The 26,286-nt window shown below is 32.1% G+C and overlaps 1 protein-coding gene across 2 annotated transcripts in view; it reads right to left on the reverse strand.

The window, feature by feature from the left end:
* Nucleotides 1-1,751: 1,751 nt before the first annotated feature.
* Nucleotides 1,752-26,286, reverse strand: part of LOC114326456 (general odorant-binding protein 70) — a 29,754-nt gene continuing 5,219 nt past the window's right edge. The window contains exons 2-6 of one of the 2 annotated variants that reach the window (XM_028274837.2): nt 18,332-18,434; nt 14,705-14,793; nt 9,794-9,829; nt 3,645-3,801; nt 1,752-1,925 (exon numbers count right to left, since the gene is read on the reverse strand). In XM_028274837.2, coding sequence (XP_028130638.1) covers nt 1,843-1,925; nt 3,645-3,801; nt 9,794-9,829; nt 14,705-14,793; nt 18,332-18,434 — 468 coding nt within the window. In that variant the 3' untranslated portion in view covers nt 1,752-1,842. Of the gene's footprint in view, nt 1,929-3,644; nt 3,802-9,793; nt 9,830-14,704; nt 14,794-18,331; nt 18,435-26,286 lie in introns of both variants that reach the window. The other variant, XM_028274836.2, reaches the window with a different exon arrangement.

Here is a 26,286-nt window from a genome sequence, read left to right on the forward strand (position 1 = left end):
GGGAAGGCGAAGCAAAGATATGTAAAATAGCCAAACGGAGAGCAAAGAAAGCAAGAGATTTTAATCAGATTAGATGTATCCGAGATGAAAATAATAAAATACTAATTCACGAAAAGGATTCATCAAAAAGAGATGGAGAAAGTATTTTGACAGTTTATTAAATGAAGAATTTGACAGACAACCTGTGGAGTTACCGGAGATAGTAACAGCAATGGTTACCAGAATAACAAACGAGGAAGTGGCTCAAGCGCTTCAAAAAATAAAGAAAGGAAAAGCAGTCGGACCAGATGATATTCCTGGGGAAGTATGGAGAGCATTGGGAGAGACTGGAATAAGTTGGCTAGCAGGTATATTTAATAGAATTATGGAAGTTGGACAAATGCCAGACGAATGGAGAAGCAGTATGTTAGTACCTGTCTACAAAAACAAGGGAGACATACAACAATGCACAAACTACAGGGCTATAAAACTACTTAGCCACACCATGAAAATATGGGAGAGAGTAATTAATAGACGGATACGTGAAGAAACCGAAATATCCGATAATCAATTTGGCTTTATGCAGGGCAGATCAACAACAGATGCAATTTTCATTATAAGGCAACTGATGAAAAAATACAGGAATAAAGAGACCAACGCTCATATGGTATTCATTGATCTTGAGAAAGCATATGATAGAGTTCCTCGAGAGATTCTGTGGTGGGCACTCAATAAGAAAGGAGTCCCTGGCGAATATGTAAAGTTTGTGAGAGATATGTATGAGGGAATAACGACTAGTGTTAGAACAGGTGTGGGAGAGACTGATAAATTTCAGGTGAAAGTAGGATTGCACCAAGGCTCGGTGCTTAGTCCTTATTTATTCTCATTAGTTTTGGACCAGATAACAGCGAAACTACAGGGTAGTATTCCATGGTGCCCAATGTATGCTGATGAGGTAGTGTTAATAGGAAATAGTGAAACAGACTTAGAACAAAAACTGGAACAGTGGAGACAAGCTCTGGAGGAAAAAGGTTTAAAACTTAGTAGGACAAAAACAGAGTATTTGGAATGTTTATTTAAAGATGGAGTTACTACAAATAAAATGGTATCTTTGGATGGTGAAATGATTGTGAAAAACAATAGTTTTAAGTACCTAGGATCGGTATTACAGAGTAATGGAGAAATAGATGGAGATGCATGCAGTAGAATTAGTTCTGGATGGATGAAGTGGAAAGAAGTGAGTGGTGTGTTGTGTGACAGAAAAATTCCAATGAAGCTGAAGGGAAAATTCTATAAAATAGCCATAAGACCGGCTATGATGCATGGAACTGAATGTTGGGCAGTGAAAAAGAAAGAGGAACAACGAATGCATGTGGCGCAAATGAGAATGCTTAGATGGATGAGTGGAGTGACAAAGAAGGATAAAATTAGAAATGAGTATATTAGGGGAAGTCTAGGTGTGGCACCAATTGGTGCCAAAATGAGAGAGCATAGGTTAAGATGGTTTGGGCATGTTCAACGTCGAGACGTTAATCACCCAATACGAAGAATAGCTGCAGTGCAGACTCCTGGAAGGAGTAGGAGAGGAAGACCAAAGAAGACCTGGGGGGAGACGATAAGGCAGGACATGTTGGTAAAGGGGATTAACATTGATATGACCCAAGATAGAATTGTGTGGAGAAATGCAATTAAGGAAGCCGACCCGCATAGGGAGAAGGCAAAGAGAATGATGATGAGAGGAAAGGAAAGAGTCTAAAAGTAGAAAATAAAAATACACAAAAAAGTGTTTATTAGATTTACAAGATAAATTAAATAATTTACATGGTAACTAATTCTTAACTCTATCATACTGGATCCACAATGTTATGGCGTCTGTCCGCAGTATTTCCCAATTTCATCCGACACACAATCGAAGACTTCATATGCAACGTCGCATGTCTTGCCATCTTCTAAAAAAAATACTGAATATATAAGTTGATATTTACTTAACAAAAAATATATATATATCAAATATTGTGAAATGGTAATCAATTGCTTTAATGAGCTATTACACAAAGAAATGTTGAAATTGCATAACTGTTAAGGCATTTGTCACAGATTTTTTGTCTTTTAGGACAAAGCACTTTTGAAATTTCTATTAAATTGATGCAACTTATAAATTAGTTTTAAATACTTAAATTAAAAACAATAAATGGAAATGCCATAAAAGGTAATTAACCTTGTGTTATTATACACATGTTAAAATTCACTTTTGTGAAACCTTGTTGATATTAGGTTAAGATTCAACACATAACACATAAGTGCTTGTTAGAGTAAAAGTTCTTTAAAGAGAGTAGTCGCAAAATTTCGGGCAAATGTTTTTTAAATGCATTTATTTTGTTCGAATCCTGAGAAAACTAATAAGTATTTTTGAAAAATTTAATCGCAGAATCAAATATTACATTTTTACCGAGGGCGAAACACCTTAATGTTTAGGGAAATGAAAAGTCCTCGATGTAAACAATAAATATGAAAATTCTCATGGAACCACTTTCTAGTCTTTTACAATTTATACGGCAATATGCAGTCACGTTCCGTCTATTCGTCTAGGAAAAATTACAATGTAAATTGATTGCGTGTACTCAAAATATGTAATACTCAAAACTTGTCTAAAGGCCCTAATCGAAAAAACTGTGGTGTCAAACCGGCCACTAGTTCTAGTATTTGTTGACTACAAAAAAGCATTTGACACTATCGAAAGGGTAGCCATATTGAGAGCTTTGCGAGATTGTAGAATCGACTACCGATATTCCAACATTATTCAACATATTATATATGCAAATAAAACATATGCGGTTTTTAATTTCTCTATAATGTTTATTTGACTAAGTTACAGGCGTAAAAAAAAGAGAAAATTAAGTGTGATCTTTAATTTCAAATATTCAAAAGAAATTTTTTGTTCATTTTTTAAGGAACTTTCGGTCCTCGGTAACACCTAATGTAATCTTTCATTTTGCGTTTAATTTTTTCAAAAATATTCATTAGTCGTTTCAAAATTAATGCATCTAAAAAACATTAGCCGAAAAGTGGATGGATTATCATTTTAGTTGTTTATATTATCTGCGTTACAATATTCATATAATATGTAGATGTATTGTCTACAACTCAAAGTACTCCTTTCATCTATTCACAATTCTTTCTTCATCTTCTATTAATTCTCCATTTATGCTATTTATACAAAGTGGTTTTTTCCTATCGCATTACCGTTATTTCGAACTTCTTGAAAAAATTCTTATTATCTTCCTGTACCAATCGCGTTGTATTTTCTCGATGTTCTTCTCAATGAACTTTCAGTTTCTTGATCTACAGATTATTTTTGCCGTTCTTTCCATTTCATATTTAGTCTTATCATATTTTTTTCTCTCTGTGGCATTTTTTCTTTTGAACTCCTTTTCTTATTGATAGCTTCCTTGCATTTCATATCCGACCACTCGGTGTTACATCTTTTTGTTTTTCTTGGAATTACATTTTTTGCCGCCATTTAAATACCTTTTTCTATGTTTCTTCATCTTTCATCTATACTCCCTTGTTTTATTTTGTCAAGAACGTCCAAAACAAATAAAAAACATCATTTTTATTACAATAATCCCTCTTAATTATTCTTAAAAGAAATTGGTATTACTTACCTTCTAGTGACTTCCTGTTAACCAAATATTTTTTCTTGGCATCTCTGAGACATAACGTAACAGCTTCAACTGTAGCTCTAATGTACTCTTTGTGTGGAATTCCGCTTGTATATAGAGATATTAAACCAGACTCAGTTGGAAAACCAATTTCGTTAACCTAAAAACAATTTAAATATATACTAAACAATAATAAAGCGAACATTTTGAAACAATAGTTGTAGTAATGGGCCTAGCCGGGTAAGATGATGAAAACTGCCCCCAACTCGATTCAAATTCCATATAGGTCACCGTTTAGAATATATAGTGAAATTAACTTTCTGAAATTTTTAGCCCCCTAGGTGGTCATGTGACTTACCTAGAGCCTAATTAGACTTTTTATGTTTTTATTTTTTATCTAGCGCATTGAGAACTAGCGAAAAACTTTAAATAAAACAGTTGTAAGCTTTAAAAAGTTCTGTCCGAAAATTTTTTTTTTTGATTTTTGGCGGGAAATTTAAATTTTAGAACGATTTTAAAATTTTAAATGAGTATAAAAAAATAACTAAAACATTCGTTTTCACGAAAAAAATATATAACGTGTATTTTTGCATAATATTAAACCCTGAATTTATTCAAATTTTTAAAGATGGTGAAACACACCTTTAAAAATAAAAAACCGCAATTTTTTCGGTTTTCTTTTTGTTTTTTGATACAATTGAGGCGTTCTTTGCAAAAACCCCATTTGTCATTATTTACAACATTGAAGATATTTACAAAAAAAAGATTGATATCTAAAAGATATTTAATTGAACCGTATTAATTTTACAGAAATTTTCAAATTTGTGATTTATTATTTTGATGATTACACACAGTTTACAATATAAATAACATTATTTTTTCCTTTGGTTTCTTATTAAGGACATTTATTCATTGGACATATGGGGTTTCTGCAGGAAATGTTCATTAATTTATAGGAAAAACGATATTTATAGTAATAAATCAAAATAAAAAATGAACGAAAAATGGTGTTTACTTATAAAATCACACAACACAACTATTTGAAGGAACATTAGCTTATAAAAACCTACTGACAGCCAAGCGATAAAGTCTCCCGTACCAATAGTCATTAACAACTGTGGTTTTGAAGGAAATTGCGCTTGACATATGGAGTTTATGCGGAATCGCCTATATTTTTGTCGCTTCATAAGGAACGTAGGTAATTAGTCCTTCAATCCATAGATGGCGTAAGTCCATTTCCGAAAAAAACTGACATATGGGGTTTTTGCAAAGAACGCCTCAATTTTATACATATTTTTCAAAAAAGGTAACACCGTCACTAGAATAGGTAAAAAACTGAAAAATAATTGGGGTTTGCTTAATAAAATTTTTTTGTAATGCCATCCATTTTCAAGATACAGGGCGTTGAATAAAACAAAATTTTACACATTTTTTACGATTTTGCCGAAACTACTGGCCAAATTGTAATAAAATTTTGCAAGTTTTAAGAGGTAGTTGTTGTGCATTTTTTGACATACAATTAAGAATTTTATATTTATTATTGGCGCGCATCCTCGTACATCCATTATAAATCTCGTACATCCATTATAAAAACTAATTCGAATACTTTGGAAACGTTAAGATATTTTATTTTTTGCAGCAAAACGGAGCTTCGTAGAAAAAAAATGAGAAGATAGTTTTTTTATCGCAAGTTGAACGAGGAATTCAAAAATGGTTGTTAATTTGAAATATGTAAGTGGCGTACTATCTTTTTTCTTTGAAAAGTTCAGACCATTATCCCTATGCGCGCCAATGGTGAATATCAAATCCTTAATTGTAGTCAAAACATGCACAATAACTACCCCTTAAAATCCGCCAAGTTTTATTACAATGTATCTTGAAAATGGATGGCGTTACAAAAAATGTTTATTAAGCAAACCCCAATTATTTTTCAGTTTTTTTAACTATTCTAGTGAGAGTGTTATCTTTTTTGAAAAACATGTATAAAATTGTATCAAGAAACGAAAAAAAAAAACGAAATAATGCGGTTTTTTATTTTTAAAGGTGCGTTTCACCAATTTTAAAAATTTGAAAAAATTCAGGGTGAAATATTATTCAAAAATACACGTTATATATTTTTTTTGTGAAAACGAATGTCTTAGTTATTACTTATGCTCATTTAAAATTTTAAAATCGTTCTAAAATTCAAATTTCCCGCCAAAAATTAAAAAAAAATTTCGGACAGAAATTTTTAGAGCTTACAACTATTTTTTAAGTTTTTCGCTAGTTCTCGATGCGGCTGAGAAAAATAAAAACCTAAAAACCCTAATTAGGCTCCAGGTGGGTCAAATGACCACCTAGGGGGCTAAAAATTTCAGAAAGTGAAAAATTCAGAAATATAAAGTGAATTTCACTATATATATTCTAAACGGTGACCTATATGGAATTTGAATCGAGTTGGGGGCAGTTTTCATCATCTTACCCGGCTAGGCCCTTTGGATACCGAAAGCCAGGAATGATCTCCAAGACTTCGCTAATTACATTTATCTTATCTTCTCTTTTTCGATCTAAGTTTCTATCTTGGTTTATACCAATCCCATCCCCAGACATCAATCCCATCCCCAGACATAGCTTACCTAAGTGTCTCATCTCAGTTTCCTTTAATCTCGCTCTTCTACTCATTTAAGTACTCTTCTGCTCATTTAAGTAAAGTGCAAATCAGCAATTCCTGCTACAATGTGATTAGCAACTTGACATTTAACATGCCCGAACTATCAACCTAGTGACATCAGCTGATGCCACTCCTAGTCTTCCCCTAATATTCTCATTTTTAACTTTATCCCATTTTTTTTTTGTCTAATCCCATTCTCATTTCGGCCACATGAATTTCTTTGTCCCTCTTCCTTTTTAACTTCCCACATTCAGTTCCGCACATCGTTTCTGTCTGATCTTTTGGAAGTTTTGTAGAATTTTTTCTTGAGCGTCTAGTATTCTATCAAAAGTATTAGGCGGAAAACTTATATGTAAAACGGAAGACATATATGTAGATTCTTTAAAGACACTTGAAGTAAAAATCCGTGTAATGTTTAACAGTTATTAATTAGCAAAATGAATAATTAAATAAATGGATACTTATGTGTAGATACTGTGTACTAATAAATTGCGGAAAAATGTAGAAAGGATTCTTAGTGAAATAATGCGACCAAAATTTACTTGTTCTTACAAAAGAAAATGTCCTTCCCAAGTAGCAATTTTTCGACGCATTTGTTGTCAGTACAAACAAATGCACTGTATATAACGTTGCCACAGTGGACTTTTAGTTGTTTCAGCCAACGACCCCTACCCCGACTGACATTACGATGTTACAATGTTAAGTAATACCTTTAGTTATATGGGCAACTAAGTTATTACTATTGTGACAACTATATATCACAGTTAAGTTTTTTCAACAATCGCAACGACTTAAAAACGTTATAATGCTAAACTAATTTACGCCCATGGGTTTCCTGGCCGACTAGGTAGTTGTCTCTCACGACCCTAGGTATAGTTCTAGATGTGTGACACGTTTACGGCAACTTCAGGAGCAGAAAAGAATTTACTTTATAACCTTACTTTTTTCTTATTATTTTATATTTTATTTTGCTGGAAATTTTCGATTTATTTAACAACCTGTTTATTTGTTTTTTATTAGCTGGTTTCTCCATTGTCCATTGTTTTATCAGTAGATTTGATAAGCTTAAATCTTTGTATCAGCTTTGGTAGACAGGGTTGCCAAGCCAGTTCTTACTCTTTCAGTACTATCCGTTGCAAGATAATTCGGCTGGAATTCCGACAAAATATGTACAGAAAGTACATATTTATGTATAAGTACATATTTATTTTATCCGACAAAATATGTACTTTCTGTACATATTTTGTCTGAATTCCATCCGAATTATCTTGCAACAGATAGTAGTTTTGCTTTCAAAAAATCAATAGAAATCAGTAGATTCTTTTTAGGCCCTGTAAATACAGTAAAACCTGTGTTAACGGTTACCTGTCAAAATCGGCTACTTCTCGCCCGGTTTCATAATCAACTTAAAGTGAACATTAACTAAAGTTCACTTTAAAGTTGACATTTACTCATATATGAATTGTGATAAAGGTAGATACCAACTTACTTAAAATTTAAAATCCACTTTAACTGATTATGAAACCGAGCGTTACAATCATTTTGAAAATTCTCCAAACCAATTATATAAATATTTCCTTATTTAGATCTGGTATTTACCAGTTTCATTTCTCTGTCCGTCTACTATCATCATCTACGTCCTGAATCTTATTTTCGGTAATGACGTTGGGAAATTGTAACAAAATGTCTGAAAATTAATTTAAAAATGGGGTAAATACTATTAAAAAGCAAATTTTATTTTAGTGATAACAAAATGTTGAAATATACCAAACATCTAATAAAAAACATTGCCTACTAGAATTTTTTAAATAATATCAAAAATATACCAAAACAGTAGATATCTACTAAATGTGGCAACGCTGTTAAGGAGAATGGTGCACTTCATTGCACTGGTGACATGACGTCTGTCACCCAATAAGAGGGTGCGTTCTAAAGTGGTTGGGATAGTCGGCCAGGCCGTGTTTGGTCGGCGATTGGACTTCTCGGTTGTCTCATCCATCTAGGGTTGGTAATAAGGTATATTTTAAGTAATATTGGTAATATTGTTTAATGCACCATTTTGGTTTTTGTGGGATGTAAAGAAAATAAAAACACAAAATATAAAAAGTGCAGGCATTTTCTAATACCTTTAAAAGCAACATCAATACATTAAATTTATACAAAACATCTTTAACATAAATTCCGGCTTTTATATTAAAATTAAATTTTTTTAAATTTGCATATTTTTTGTTAAAAAGGTCATAACAAATGAGCGCGTGTGATTTTTAAATGTGGAATATCCATATTTGACGGTAATCTGAGATGCGTTTATAAATTTCACATCAGGTAATTTTTTTTAAGTCCTTATTTATGTATTTATATAAATTTAAATACCCAATATGATGTCAAAATAGTTTACTTTTTATATAGGTAAAAAAACATAACCAGTCCGACTCTTTGAGCAACCAATGCACGCAGGCGCTTTTTATAGTCGCTTCAGTTGTCTTATGCAACGCTTAAGGTTGCCTAGGCAACGTCAAGACAACTCAAAAATCGTCCACCAAATTAGTGCAGAATTGGGTCGTCTTCTAGGCAATAACAACGTTGTAACAAAACGTTGCCACGCGGTAGACAACGTTGTCGCGTCGACAAATTTCTACTTGGGTTGTAAATAATCATGTCTACACCATATGACCGGCTTGTCATAATAGTGGTCTTAAAACGTCGTCGCGTCTTTGCAATTATCACCAAACACAACATCGTATGTCCACATCATAAAATCGACTGCCTCAACTTCCATACTAACCGAAAAATTATATTTGATTTCATCCCCTTATTACAACTTAAATTAGTTCCCATAAGAACCAAGCTGTCAAAACTTTTATGTACACTAAAATCACAAAAATTCGATCCATATTAGTAATTAAAAGTAAGTCACACAGCAAATGTAATAATTTGAATTCGTTTCGCTTATTATATGTCCGTATGTGAGACTTCGTATTGTGTTAATATTAGTCATTGAAACATTTACAAAAAACTTAAAAAATAGTAAGATAATAACTTTGTTCGTGGAGACAGTCCATGACTGGTTTCTGACTGATTCGCATGCGAAGTTCCGTTTTCAAGCGCATGAAGACGGAACTGCACATGCGAATCAGTCAGAAATCAGTCAGAAACTAGTCATTGACTGTCTCCACGAACAAAGCTATTAATTAAGATCCTGCATATATTTTCTAGGATTTTCTTTCCGAAAGCCATGTGACCTAATCGTTGAGGAGCTCTGCTCCTCCCCTCGTTTTGGTCGACTATTTTCCTGAATTAATAAGTGAAAATTAAGGCCAAGTTTTCTGCTAGTACCACAAAGATGGACCAGAACAATAACAAAAACAGCGAACGGGAGTTAAATGGGGGAAAATAATCACACAAGAAACGCGAATTTAAATAAAGAGTAGCGTACATTAACAACATACATTTTGTTTTATTGTTTTTCTTGTATATGTATATTGTATATGTTTTTACTTACCGCTTTCATCTTCCTGTATACACATTGTAGTAAACACTGAAACAAATAAACAAATTTGTAATATAGATTAACTGTCGGTTAATAAATAAATATCGGTTGGAGTACGAGTAGAGTAACGATAAACCTACAAAAAGAAATAACAAAGATGATCACACGTGGCAAACACATAGTTTGCAACTCAGCTTTTGCAAGAAAAATGACACCAAAAACGAAAAGATTAGCAGAGATACAAAATTTACAATGGAAATATGACGAAATCTAAGCGAGAAAGAAAAGAGAAACCTAAATATTATAATAAGTTCAGCAGAAATTATATATTAAAAAAAAATGATTAAAAAAAATAATAATAAAAAAAATATTATAAAAAAAATAAAAAGAAATAAATAAATAAAAAAATAAAAAAAAATTAAAAAAAAATAAATAAATCACTAAGAGGTTCTAAATCTCCGCGAGGATGAATCGGATTTAGTTCTTACCGTAGTGAAAAAAAACAAAAAAAACAAAAAAAAAAACAAAAAAAAAAACAAAAAAAAACAAAAAAAACAAAAATTAATATAGTTGTATTTATTAACATAGTAAGTAGGCATAGTAAGTAGGCATTGTTATTTGTAAGTTTTATTTTTTATTATTCTTTATTTTTAAGTGTATACTGGGCAATTTTATACTTATGAACGAATAATAATTTTATATGTAGTTACGTGGCTAAAGGTTCTGAACCAAGGCCAGAATCAAAACAAAAAAAAAGGAACGAAGGTACTCATACAGTAGAAGAGAAAAAAGGTTAAAAAATAATGAGAAGATGACTTACACAAAGTAAAAATAAATATACAACCTGAGAGACAAAGGCAGAAAAACAACAGCAGATAAACAGGACGTTCCGTAAATAAGTAGAGTGTTTTATACAGACCCCTATGCAGGCCTTAAAGCACAAGACAATTTCCCAACAAGAAAAATCACCCTCATAAATCAGGGATCTGAAGTACTTGTATCGATTACACGGTCAGAAGTATTTTTTTTTACCTAATCCAGAACTTGTCTACCTTTCGGTGTGAGTTATTACGGAGTTAGGTTCTCCGTCGTTTTCTTCCACATTTCCTTCCATTTTCTTCTATCCATGGTCAATGCGTTTGTTTCCTCCCATTTTATTCCTCTTTTGTCGGCCGCTTCCCTCACTTCTTCTGTCCACGTCTTTCTTGGTCTTCCTCTCTTCTTTCTTCCAATATCTCTCGCTTCATATATCTGTCTTACTATTTTTTCTTCTCCTCTTCTCAGTACATGTCCGAGCCATCTAAGTTGTCCTTATTCGATTGTTGTTGTAACTAGGTATATTTTCAGATTTTCTCTAAAGGATTGATTTCCAATTTTATCTTTCCTTGTTTTTCCCTTTATTGTTCTGAAAAATCTCATTTCTGTGCTTATTAGTCTATTCTTTTGCCTTTTTGTTAATGCCCAAGATTCACAGGCATAGGTTACAGTGGGTTTCACAATGTTTTTTACTATTTCCGTTTTTTATATTCTTAGGTATTTCTTTCTTTTTTAAAAAGTTACTCTTAATAATATTGTACAGTTTACCAGTCTTTGCAATTCTTTCATTTATCTCATCTTCTAATTTTCCATCCCGGCTTATGATTACACCCAAATACTCATATCTGTCTGCGTGTTTAAGTTGCTTGCCCTCTACTTCTATTTCATGTTTTTCTTTTTGTCTTTCAACCATCATTGTTTTTGATTTTTCTTTGTTTATTTTCATGTTTCTGATTTTTAGCTATTCATGATAGTTTATATTTTCTTGTAATTGTTTTTCTGGCTCCCCAATGATCACCAGGTCATCTGCGTAGCATAGTTCTGTTATTTGTATCATTCTCAACTTCCAATATCCTACATTATATTTTCTCCATTTGTGTTTGCATTCTTTTATTACGTCATCTAGTACTAGGTTAAAGAGTAGTGGGCTCAGGACACAACCTTGTTTTAATCCAATGTTGCTGTCGAATACTTTTGATTTTTCATTTCTTGTCCTTACATAGCTTTTCGTTTTTTCGTATAAACTCTAGATGCATCCTATTAGATGTTCAATTTTTTTCTTCTCCAGTATTTTCCAAATATTTTCTCTTTTAATTCTGTCGAAAGCTTTTTCCATATCTATGAAACATGCACGTATTTTTTTTTTCTGTTTTAAGAGCTTTTTCTATTATTTGTCTTATTATGAAAATCTGATCGTTCGTCCTCTCTTTCTTTTCTCAAACCACCCTGGCTCTCCTCAAAAGTGTTTTCTAGTTTTTCTCTTAGCCTGTTTTATAATATACTAGCATAAAGTTTTCCTACTAGGCTTCCAAGTGTTATTCCTCTACAGTTTGAGCATTCTTTGCTATCTCTTTTTTTATACAATGTTGTTATAATGCCTATCTGCCGTCTAGTGGTACTTTCTTTCCTTTTTTAGCTTGGTTCATGATGTTTAGTAATCATGATAGCTTAGGTCAGAAGTAAGAACAGCTTTAAAGGAAATAAAGAACCATCGGTAGCTTGCTGATATTCACCTTTTAGGAATAGTTGCAGCAATATATATCTCTCGCTGCATGATGTTCCTCATGATGTTCCTCCAGATATTCAATTTTGGCTGTTTTTATTGTGGTTAACAGCTTTTTTTTTGCATTCTCAATCAATTGTATTGAGTCAATACATACAATGAGACTCTATAGAAAAGTTGTAGGTAGGTATATTTCAAATTATTGTGCATATGATAGCGTTTAATGAGGACATGCACTTTATTAAGAATTTTATGACACCTATTAATATGATTTGGTATCGTTTTTATTCATGCCTGAATATTTTTTGCAGTTTTATAGTTACCGTTAGAAATGTCGCCTATAGCTACAGATAAATACTTTCTCTTAAGCAATTAATTATAAATGTTTAAATATTATGACTGATATTTGCATGGGAGGTCAATATATTTATTAATCAAGGATTTTTAATGTTTTATTGTAGGTATACCTTCTGTTGACATAATTAATGTAGAGGTGTTTTATCACCCATAATTTGATTTGCATGTATAGAATATTTTAATTTTCCATATAAAACTTGAGGAGCTAATAAGAGATAAGAGATAATTTGTTGCCAGTTTTGATTTAGGAATGTATCGAGAACGAATCATTGCTTAGTTTTTAAGTTCTGGTACAATTAAGCCGATAGAAAACGAAAATATTGTTCTATTTTTTACATTCCGAAAAGGCATTTTTCAAAGTTACGACAGGAACAAAGCAAACTGATTCGTTTTAGTTCGGAGAAATAAGGAAAAAAATATCCTGTTGGTGACACAACCCCCTCCAGGCCAAAACTACATTTTTGAGTAGTATGGACCTATAGTATCTATTATAATAACCTATACGTTTCCTGCAGCCGATTTTGATGATATACATAGTTATAAACAAATGAAGATCACAAAACGGTAAATTTTCGCTTTTTTCGTCTATTACTAAAAAATTAGGCATTTTAAACAAATTTGAGAGTATGAAGCTTATAAACCGTATAAAAAACTTCAATATGGCGTTCGCTTAAAATGTCTATCCGTATTGGTTCCTTAGAAAATTGCAAAATAAATAATAAATTTTGAGTTTTTATAAATATTCATAGCTTATGTAAAAATTAACTTAGAACCGTCTTATTACAAGTAATGCTGAGACTTATGGTGCTTAATTCATACCCAAAATTTCAAAGCAATTGGTCAAATAGTTTCAAAGTTATTTAATTTGTTTTTCCCAAATTAATTTTTTTGCAACAAGTCAGAAAATTATGAAGTTACAGTAATACTTTAGATAGTTTATGAAAGAAGAAAATTTACAGTATTAATTTAATTTAAAAAAAAATGTCAAAAAATAGTTATAAATATTGCAAAATTATTTTGCAAAAACATGTGAAAATAAAAAGGGGGGCTAACTTTGTCCCTAATTGTCCTAGGACAGTTGTTTTTCTTTCTAAATGTGTATAAAAATTCAGTCTTTCTAAATATGAAAAAATAATTTTTCTACGGGTAACGGTTAAGAAGTTATTCTAATTGTTTATAAGTAAGCAAAACATCGACATGTTTTTGCAAAATAATTTTACACTGTTTAAAATTATTTTTTGTCATTTATTTTTAATTAAGGTAATAGTATAAGTGTTCTTCTTTCATAAACTGTCCGAAGTATCATTGTAACCTCATAATTTTCTGACTTATAGTGTTGCAAAAAAAAATGTATTTGGGAAAAACAAATTAAATAACTTTCAAACTATTTGACCAATTGCTTTGAAATTTAAAATATAATTTAAGTACAAGAAGTTTCAGCTTTCCGTGTAATAAGAAGGTTCTAAGTTAGTTTTTACATAAGTTATGAATATTTATAAAAACTCAAAATTTATGATTTATTTTGCAATTTTCTAAGCAACCAATAAGGATGGACATATTCAGCGAACGCTATATTGAAGTTTTTTATACGATTTATGAGTTTCTTACTCTCAAATTTTTTTTAAAGTGCTTAACTTTTTGGTAATATACTAAAAATGCGAAAATTTTCCGTTTTGTGATATTCATTTGTTTATAACTATGTATATCATCAAAATTGGCTGCAGGAAACATATAGGTTAATACTATAGATGTCCATACTACTCAAAAAATTTGGTCTCGGCCTGGAGGGGGAAGTGTTACGAGAAAAATCTTATTTCTCTGGACTATTTTCTTTTAGTTCCATATCTCCCTTAAGAGAGATTCATCCGAAAAGGATGATCTTTCCTTTTAATTGCCCAATATTCAGTTTCGGACAATACAAAACACAAAAACACGTGTAGGTAATTGAGCCACAATAACTGGCTAAACTTGTTGCCAATTTGAAACATAGCAAAACTTATCAATGTTAGATTAAAATAAATACTTACACCAGCAATTCTTTTCTCATCATCAGTAAATGCTGCCCTTTTTGCACGACTATGGGCATTTTCATTAACATTTATAGTCTCCAACGCTTCTGAAATAAAATGTATAATATTGTTAAAACATATGGCATATATTCAGTAACATTAAAAATAGAACATAACATACCCGTATTGGGACCGTGCAAGTTCGGAAAAGCGACATCTGGTTTCATAGTTCAGCAACATTTTTCGCACTTTTAATTATATTGGCCAATTATATTAGTCCTGGTATAATCCTGGTTGCTGGATAGCCATAGGAAGGCCATAGCCCAAATAAATTATAAGAAGAAAAAGTAAGATTTAGGTTAGGTTATTAAAAGGTATATGCCTTAGGATTTTAATTTCAAAACAGCGTAACCTATTAAACGTTATTTATCGCTTTTTTTAATCGTAAACCTTTCTAATTTTTACCAGGGCAGTCCGATAAGTACTTAGCCTCTCCGCCCGATGGCGCCACTATCACAAATAAAGTGTAGGGGAGAGTTGGACAAAACGGGATACCATTCTTGTTTACTTTTACTACGGAAAATATGTTAAAGAAATTATCATAATATTACTTTTTATAGGTATAACATTTATTGCAGCACACAAAACACATATCTTTAGCTATTTTTAATAACTGGAAAATAGTAAAAAATATATTTAATAAAGTCCTACACATCCCGTTTTATCCAACCACGGTTGGATAAAGCGGGATAGGTTTATAATATGCAATTTTTTGTATAAAATTATCTAAAATTTAGTTTATGTCTAAATTAAGTCGACATTAAACTGTATAGTAAAATTTACTCTCGAAAGAATAATATCTTCAGTAGTCAAATGGGAAATAATACCTTTTATTTAGGACTAGGTACGTATATCAGAAAAAAAGTCACATAACAATTTGTTGTTCTTCTCTGTCGTATGAGAAAACGCTTCATATCTCTTTTTACAAAATTAATAGGCCAACAAATAAATAGGTAGATAAAACGGGACATAAGAAACTGTATCCCATTTTATCCAACTTATAAGTGTCCCGTTTTGTCAAACTCAGACATTTTTCAAAACAAAAATGGCTGCTGCCTAAATGTGAAAGTAAAAATAGGTAGACTACACATGAGAATATTCGTTAATGACTGCTTAATTACATGTAATAGTCACCGGAATTATATTTTTATATATGTAGGCAGTATAATGCAGAAAACAACGCACTTAAAAGTACAAAGTATCAAAAAAATAGAGTCAAACAATTCTAAACACAACAACTTTTCATTAAGGGGAAACAGTAGCGATCAACAGGTAGCAAAAACGCGTTCCAAGATTGCGGCTGTAATTTTGAATATTTTTTCGAGATATTTGGCCCACGTATTCGTAACATAATAAAGAATGGCGGTACAGAGCCCAATTTAAAAAATATATTAATATGTGGAAATTACTCTGTAATTAAATACAATTTAAAAAAACGAGCCTCTACCGCCATTAAGAAGAACAAAAAAATACACTTTCTTCAAATAAACTTTTTTATCCGATGCCTAGATGTTGTGTCACTTTGGAACTACTAATTTTTTTTATTTCATTAGTAGTTCCAAAATGGCACAAAATCTAGGCATCGGATATAAAAGTTTATTTGAAGAAAGTGTATTTTTTTGTTCTTCTTAATGGCGGTACAGGCTCGTTTTTTTTAATATTGTATTTAATTACAGAGTAATTTCCACATATTAATATATTTTTCAAATTGGGCTCTGTACCACCATTCTTTATTATATTACGAATACGTGTGCCAAATATCTCGAAAAATATTCAAAATTATAGCCGCAATCTTGGAACGCGTTTTCGCTACCTGTTGATCGCTACTGTTTCTTCTTAAATAGTGGCATCGAGGTAAAACGAACTGAGAATGTTAAAATGACGATTCATAACAGGTTTCCGTCGTTGTCCGATTGATAACACCACTAGTTGGGTCTCTAGGCTAGGTATCCCGTTTTATCCGACTATCCCGTTTTATCCAACTCTCCCCTACTGTCATTTAATGCATTCTAGTAGACTTCTAATGTCAAAAGTTCAGAAAAATCGAAATTATAGTATTGTTGTGATTGCGTGTGAAAGTCAGCGTGTCCGCGGATTTTAATAAAATTTAAAAAGAGCAATACCGCTCGGTGATGCGATTCTTGTTTTTGGAAGGGAAATCACACAGCGAAATCAAAGAGCGCTTGAATGCTGTGTACTGTGTACGGTGACTCTTCTCCTTCGATGGTAACTGTCAAAAATTGGTTTAATGAGTTTCAACGTGGACGAACGTCGGTTTTTGATGAACCACGCGTAGGTGCCCCGAAAATGGCTACCACGGAGAATAACGTGACAAAAATCCACGATCTTGTATTGGCAGACCGTCGACTGAAGATGAGCGAGATAGCTGACACAGCCGCGTTTGCTCACTTCAGACAATAAGCGAAACGGTAAGGCCACTTCAGAGCAGTTCTTGACGCTATTTAACACATTCGCGGACACGCTGTCATTTTATACACGTATTCTTATGGAGTAAATGACTTCATATGCAGTCATGACCGCGAATGTGTTAAGTGTGATCCAAAGGAGTTTTTACGTCGTTTCATAACCGTCGACTAAACATGGATTCACTGGTATACACCAGAGACCAAGGAACAGTCGAAACAGTAGACAGCACCCGGCGAACGAGCTCCGAAGAAGGCGAAGATTGTCCAATGGACCGGAAAGATGATGTCCAGCATTTTATGGGATTCACAAGGTGTGATCTACATCGACTACTTGGAGAAGGACAAAACGATCACGGGGCTCTATTATGCCGAATTATTGGGCTGATTCGACTCCGAATTAAAGAAAAAACGACCCCATTTGGCAAAGAAAAAAAGTGCACTTTCACCATGACAACGCACCGGCTCACACCTCCGCCGTCGCCATGGCCAAATTGGTCGAATTGGGCTACGAACAGTTGCTCCATCCACCGTATTCTCCAGATTTGGTCTCGTACGACTACTATTTGTTTCCAAACTTGAAAAAGACACTCGCTGGGCAGAAATTTAAGTCGAATGAGTAGGTCGTCGCCGCCACGGAAGCCTATTTTGAAGACCTCAAGAAAAAGTATTTTTCAGACGGGTTAAAGAAGTTGGATCGCTGGGTCAAGTGTATGAGAGTATGTAGAGAAATAAATTGCCACTTTTCTAAAATTTTCCTTTTTCTTTTGTAGGCTAAGTACTTATCGGAATGCCCTAAGTAAGGAAGGGCTTGATAAGAGTTCTCTATCAACATTCAAAGACAGCGGCACCCTTTCTTTTCCCTGTTTCGTTTTTGTTGTTTTATCCCCTGTCCGTAATCAAAATTATTTCCATAATTTTTTTAGTGCAACACATTTCTTCTTTAAATGTCGTTTTGTTTTGTGTTAACTTAATAGAAATAGATGTTACATTTTCAATGTCACACAGTATTTTCAAGGACAAATTTCAAAAATAAAAAATAAGACTAAACAACAGAAATTGACTTTATAAGCATTTGATTAAAAAAGTAATTAACTTTTAATAGTAATCGTCGTTAAGTATTGTTTTATTCACAATTTAATGAGGAGACAAATCAAATTACCTGAAAGAATGGCTAGTTTAATTTCATCCTGGCATTGGTTAATTACTTCCTCGACCTTTTTTGGCGCTGATGCAGGAATTTCGCATTTATTGGGAGGTTTCGTCTGAAACAAATTGTATTGTTTAATTAACTAGTTAACTGCTATAGAAGCATCATTAGAAATATTCTTTAGCAGAGACGGAAGCGTAATTATAATTATAGCGCATTAAAACTAATAGTCTAAGAGCTAGAGCTGAAAAATCACCGTCATAAGTAATATGGAGTTTAGCATGTGAAATGTGTCTATTGTATATTGATAATTATGACCCCTTTCAGGCTGACACCTCAGTGGATACAGGAAGTAGCAATAAGGGATTAAAGGGGAAAGTTAGTGTAGTCTTTAAAGGTTTTCATTTCACCTACTATTTTATTAAACTTCCATCCATTTGCATGAAAATTGGTGACTAGTTAGAGCATACCCCAAGAAATAAAAATAATTTGGTGCCAACTCGCACTTTTACCCTGGGGGTGGATACCACCCCTTCTCGGGGGGTGAAAACTATTTTATTAAAAATAACCCCACAAATCGATAGAGGGACAAAAATTTGTTTGTTTAAGAGCACATGCGTGAAGTTACGGATTATAAAAAGAACATATTAATTAGTTGTGTGTTACTAAAATATTATTTTTATATTATTTCGATATTATAAGTTTAGCGAAAGTGTATTCGAATATGTCAAATGTACCCATTATTGGACTCTCTCAGTGTCTGAACATATTTATTTTATATTGATAGAAAAAATTCAATTAAATATAGAAATAATATAAAAATAATATTTTACTAACATACAATTACTTAACATGTTCTTTTTATCATCCGCAACTTCACGCATATGCTCTTAAATAGACAAATCTTTGATCTTTAATAACTCAAAAAGTATTGATTTATTTTAATAACATGATATAACAAATTTTACTTAAAATTTGTCCCTCTATCGATTTGTGGGGTTATTTTGAATAAAATTGTTTTCACCCGCGGGAAGGGGTGGTATTCACCACCAGGGTAAAAGTGCAAGTTGGCACCAAATCAGTTTTATTTCTTGAGGTATGCTCTAACTAGTCACCAATTTTCATGCAAATCGATGGAAGTTTAACAAAATAGGAGGTGAAAACCTTTATGACTGCACTAACTTTCCCCTTTCATCCCTTATTGCTACTTCCTGTATCCACTGAGGTGTCAGCCTGAAAGGGGTCATAATTGTCAATATACAATGGACACATTTCACAGGAAAGACTCCATATTACTTATGATGATGATTTTTCGGCTCTAGCTCTCCGTCTATAAGAATCTAGTATTCGCGAACACACGGATTTAACGCATATTTGATGGCATATTACCTTAAATGCTTTCGTGGCAATCTAATTACAAATATTAATCTACACTTCTTCAAGAAATTAACGAACCACCACCTTAAAGATACGTAATTTTTAATGTCTCGAATTTCCTAAACCTGTTGTCCGATTTAAGTGATGTTTTTAATATTTTATAGCCTTATTCTTTAACAATATCGTTGTAATAATTTGTAATAATATTGCCGCTAGATAGGTAAATGGTCATTGTATACCAGGTGTACGAACTACCAATAAAACTGTGTTTTTTCTCAAAGTTATGACCATCACATATATGTGGAATATTCTAGCATTTATAAAATACTGAAAATAAAATCCAGCTATAGCCCAATGTTTTCTTAATATTCTGTTTTTTAATTCATTTGCTTAAGTTGGATAATAAAAAAGTTAGGTACTTTAGCAACTAGCCATGTTTTTCATCGCTACAGGGTGTTTTTAAATAAGTACGGGAAACTTTAAGGGGTAATTCTGCATGAAAAATAATGATAGTTTGCTTTATAAACGTATGTCCGCATATGCTTCGTTTCCAATATAGGGGGTGTTGAAATTTTTCATACAAACTGGCGATTTTTTTAAACCGGTTGAGACCTGCAAAGAAAATTTGGTGGGTTTTAATAGGCAGTTATTGCGCATTTTTTGACATACAATTAAGAATTTTATATTCTCCATTGGTGCGCATACGGGTCATTTTACCAGTATGCGCGCCAGTGGGGAAAATTCAATCTAAAAATTTTTAAAGCATTTCAACATATCTTTTTAGTATGATACAATTGATCCAAGTAATGGTATAACCCAGACATCCAAAGTGAAAGTTATCCTCCAACACCAAATTGTTCTATATTGTCCACATAATGTTCAGAAAAAGTCACACCATTTTGAGCGTCGAGTTTGGGGGGGAGAGGGCGGAGAAATCGGTAAAGTCGTAGTTTTTACGTTTTCGTCAATATTTCTAAAACTATGCGGTTTAGCATGAGCAACCTTCTATACAAAAATGTTCTACATTAAATTTGAAATGAGAAAGGTCCTATGCATAATCCTTCTAAAATTAACGGTTCTAAAGTTACGGAGGTAGTATACTATAATTGGTCCAAAAAATGGCCTAAGCCAGACATCCAAAGTAAAAGTTTTCCTCCAACACCAAATTGTTGTATATGGTCCACATATTGTTCAGTAAAAAGTTACACCATGTTGAACATCCGGTTTGGGGGGGGGGGGGGAGATCGAGGAAAAGTCGGTAAATTAGTAGATTTTTTAAGTTTTTCGTCAATATCTCTAAAACTATACTGTACCGTAAACAACGTTCTACACAAAAATGTTCTACATAAAATTTAAAACAAAAAAGGTCCGATACATCATTGTTATAAAATCAACGGTTCCAGAGTTACGGAGAGCGAAAAGTGGAGGTTTTCGATACTTTTTATATTATTTGGGCAATTGATGATGATTTTGGGTGGTGAGGTTGACGTTTCTTCAAGGGCTTATCACTAACATACCATCGACCATTGAAATAGCAAATTTTATTTACAAAACACAATCCTGTTAAATAACATTTCTTTCATCAGTAATAATATTATAAATTTCTCAAAAGATATAAAAAGTATCGAAAACCTCCACTTTTCACCATCCGTAACTCTGGAACCCTTGATTTTATAAGAATTATGTATAGGACCTTTTTTGTTTTAAATTCTATGTAGAACATTTTTGTTTAGAACATTGTTTACGCTAAAGCATATTGACGAAAAACGTAAAAAACTACTAATTCACCGACTTTTTCCCCATCTCTCCCCCCCCCCCCAAACCGGACGCTCAAAATGGGGTAACTTTTTACTGAACAATATGTGGACCTTATAGATCAGTTTGGTGTTGGAGGAAAACTTTTACTTTGGATGTCTGGGTTTGGGTCTAGTTATACCATAAGTACTATATATTTTTATTTTTTTATATAAGTTTAAAGAATAAAAACTAAGCAAGTTACACTCAAAATAAAGTTGGTCCTTTTTTTGTAAAAAAACAATCATGAAAATCACCCGCTAATTAGCATCCATGAAATCAATCGTTACCGTTTTTTACGTTTTAATTATATTAAGCATTTTTAATTCATCATAGTGAAACATCTTGATAGTAGTTGATTCTAGCCACATTCTTGGTTATAAAAACCTTTAAAATACATGATAATTGTAATAAAATGTATAATTATGGTCACATTAGGTCGATTTAAAAGGATTTACTTTAAGGGAACATACATGTCCCTGAAGAAGAAGAGATTAAGTAATAAACTATGAATGAATTCCGCATTAACCACAGAGTATATCCACTGGTCAATGTCGATCAATTCTTGTACTTCTTCATCTACCCTCTGGTTATTGACCTTTATTCATTTGAACCACCCTCTGTTATTGTGTGGAAAAGAAGAATATATCGAAACATTAGAGATTAGTTTTGCCCACGGCACACAGGGTGGCCTTTTCTGGTCTTCTTCAGATACCCTCTGGTCATTGTCGATCACTTCTTGGAATTATTGCTACTCTTGTACAAATCAAGGTCAAAGAAGTCTGATGACATGGTTACCAAAGTGATTTTGTACTACCTTGTTCTACTACTGGCGTAGTTGCTCTATTTAATTTGGAAGGTGTGATAAAGTAGCGCTTATGGAGGTAACACATTCAATATTTCTTGATTTTATCAACAATTGTTGAGTTCGTCGCTCAGCAATTTTTTTAAATCATTTTTCTCTAAACTAGCGTTTGTTGAGTTTGCTTTTTCTATTGCCATCGCCTCTACAGAGGTGTTAGTCTTAATATAACTAGCACACTTAAGTCGACTCTATGAATTATAAAGACCTATTTTTTAAGTTTTTACGTAGATCTTAAGATAAAAGGTTACAGAATATAATATACATGTTCTATAATAAGAAAGTTATGACTACCTGAGTTATTTGAAATTAATAAAGTGTAAAGTGAAACTAAAACCACTAAAAATAGAATTACCTTAAAAATAATATTTAGGTGTATGTATTAGTTTTAATAATAGATACAATCTATTTTAAGATAATTAGTACCAATTTAGCAACAACACCATCCTTATTACGTACTAAATTGAATATTATGGAACACTTTTACCGTTACACAACACTAAAGGAAGTAAGCCAAATGTATTGTTTCAAATCGATTCACTTGTTTTTTGTTGTCAAACAATAAATGAAGAATATCCACTTTAACCTTGCAGAGCATATAATTATGATTGCATAAATAATAGCCTATTAGGAATTTTGAGTCAAGGCTGGTGCATATCATTAAACTAATAATTTTTGATTGTTACTAAATTTTGTCACCATTTTTTTAGGCCATAATGATGAATAGTGTAGTAAACGTCTTTGTCGAGGATGAACTCTTGGCCAATAACTATAAATTAGATACAATTCGTAACGTTTAACGTCCTCTGATTCTAAGTGGTTATCTCTGTTCTCTCAGAAATTGCCATCTTTACCCCTTTGTCTGTATTTCTATTTACATGTTCTAGGTTGTTGCTCTTCAGAATATTTCATTTTTTTACATTGTATTCACTAATTAAATATTTCGCCTATGAAATACTATAGTAGGTATTCAATTTTTCATATTCCTACTTTTGATTTGTGATTTTAATCTCCTAATAATTAAATGTTTATAAGCAATGCTGCTTGTGCATTGACGGATTGATACCTATAGGGAAGGTTAGCAGCCCATCATTTGAGCGGTCGTCCTATTTTTCCCCATCCTTTTCTGTACCCTCATCTGCGCTATTTTCAGTAGACGTCATTATTGTTCTTACACCTCAGAGTTTATTATACAGGGTGTCCCGAAAATATTGGTGATAAATTATACCACACATTCTGGGATCAAAAATAGTTCGATTGAATCTAACTTACCTTAGTACAAATATGCTCATAAAAAAAGTTACAGCCCTTTGAAGCTACAAAATGAAAATCGATTTTTTTCAATATATCGAACTCATAACTTTAACGTTATCTAAAAGTGAATTATAGTTAATTGAATGTATATTTTTCGGAGAGTACCCAAATCTAAGTATTCAAGCTTAAATAATAAAAAAATGATGCATTTTGCCGCAAAAAATGATGTGGGAAATTTATCTTTTAAAATTTTTTCCAAACAAGTTACTGTTTTTTTTTTAATAACTCCGTTAATTGTTACGATATCGGGTTTATCTAAAAACCATTTGAAAGTTAATTTTAATGGCTATTAAACCACGTTGAATTTAATCTTTTGAACGCCTTACTTTTTTAAAAATAAAAGGTTGAATGGCCCCGGTTACATGGTTCTCGCAGCCAAATTTAAGCTTTAAACGTCTCTATCTCGGTTATTTTTTACCCTACAGAAATAGTAAAAAGGTAAAATATTTGATACAGAAAAAACTAAAATTTGGTTATGCATATATCACTTTTTACGTATATTGATTATTTTTGGAGTTATCAAAAAAAATGAAAATTACGATTATTTTAAAAATTCTGATTTTTTTAAATCATATCTTTTTTTAAATATGCATTCTAAACCTGTCAGAATTGTTGAAATCTTTACTTATGCTAATATATAGAAATTCTTCTAAGGATTACTATAAAGGGCCTAGCCGGGTAAGATGGTGAAAAGTGCCCCCAACCCAATTTAAATTCCATATAGGCCAATTTTTAGCACATATAGAGGAACTCACTTTCTGAAATTTTTAGCCCCCTAGGTGGTCACGTGACCCCCCTAGAGCCTAATTAGGCTTTTTATGTTTTTATTTTTTATCTCAGCCGCATCAAGAGCTAGCCAAAAATTTTATTTAAAAAACTTGTAAGTTTCAACAAGATCTATATGAAAAATTTTTTTAAATTTTTTTTGGCGGGAAATTCGAATTTTTAGTACAATTTTAAACTTTTAAATAACTCTGAAAAAAAAACTAAGACACTCGTTTTTACGAAAATCAATTATAATGTGTATTTTTGCACAATCTTTCACCCTGAATTTTTTCAGATTTTTAAAATTGGTGAAACGTACCTTTAAAAATAAAAAACCGCATTTTTTCGGTTTTTTTTTTCGTTTTTTGATACAATTTTATACATATTTTTCAAAAAATTTAACACCGTCACTGGAATAGGTAAAAAACTGAAAAATAATTGGGGTTTGCTTAATAAAAATTTTTTGTAACGCCATCCATTTTCAAGATACAGGGCGTTGAAGAAAACAAAATTTTACATATTTTTTACGATTTTGCCGAAACTACTGGCAACATTGTAATAAAACTTGGCGGGTTTTAAGAGGTAGTTATTGTGCATGTTTTGACATACAATTAAGGATTTGATATTCATCATTGGCGCGCATAGGGGTAATGGTCTGAACTTTTCAAAGAAAAAAAGATAGTACGCCACTGACATATTTCAAATTAACAATCATATTTGAATTCCTCGTTCAATTTGCAATAAAAAATCTATCTTCTCATTTTTTCATACGACGCGCCGTTTTCCTGCAAAAAAATAAAATATCTTAACGCTTCCAAAGTATTCGAATTAATTTTGATAATGGATGTACGAGTTTTATTTATTATGTAGATGCAGAAACTACTAGAGGTTCGAATACTTTGTAAGGGTTAAGATCTTTTATTTTTTGAATAAAAATGGCGCGTCGTATGAAAAAATAAGAAGATACATTTTTTGTCACAAATTGAACGAGGAATTCAAAAACGATTGTTAATTTGAAATATGTCAGTGGCGTACTATTTTTATTCTTTAAAAAGTTCAGGCCATTACCCCTATACGCGCCAATGATGAATATCAAATCCTTAGTTGTATGTCAAAACATGCACAATAACCACCTCTTAAATCCCGCCAAGTTTTATTACAATGTTGCCAGTAGTTTCAGCAAAATCGTAAAAAATGTGTAAAATTTTGTTTTCTTCAACGCCCTGTATCTTGAAAATGGATGGCGTTACAAAAAATTTTTATTAAGCAAACCCCAATTATTTTTCAGTTTTTTACCTATTCTAGTGACAGTGTTACCTTTTTTGAAAAATATGTATAAAATTGTATCAAAAAACGAAAAAAAAAACCGAAAAAATGCGGTTTTTTATTTGTAAAGGTACGTTTCACCAATTTTAAAAATCTGAAAAAATTCAGGGTGAAAGATTCTGCAAAATTACACATTATAATTGATTTTAGTAAAAACGAGTGTCTTAGTTTTTTTTTTAGAGTTATTTAAAAGTTTAAAATTGTTCTAAAAATTCGAATTTCCCGCCAAAAAATAAAAAAAAATTTTTTTCATATAGATCTTTTTGAAACTTACAACTTTTTTAAATAAAGTTTTTGGCTAGCTCTTGACGCGGCTGAGATAAAAAATAAAAACATAAAAAGCCTAATTAGGCTCTAGGGGGGTCACGTGACCACCTAGGGGGCTAAAAATTTCAGAAAGTGAGTTCCTCTATATGTGCTAAAAAGTGGCCTATATGGAATTTAAATCGAGCTGGGGGCACTTTTCACCATCTTACCCGGCTAGGCCCTTTTAATTTTTGTGGAAATGGAGTATGTTTTATTTTTCACT

Source organism: Diabrotica virgifera, chromosome 7 (assembly GCF_917563875.1).
Source record: "Diabrotica virgifera virgifera chromosome 7, PGI_DIABVI_V3a".
Classification (NCBI taxonomy): domain Eukaryota; kingdom Metazoa; phylum Arthropoda; class Insecta; order Coleoptera; family Chrysomelidae; genus Diabrotica; species Diabrotica virgifera.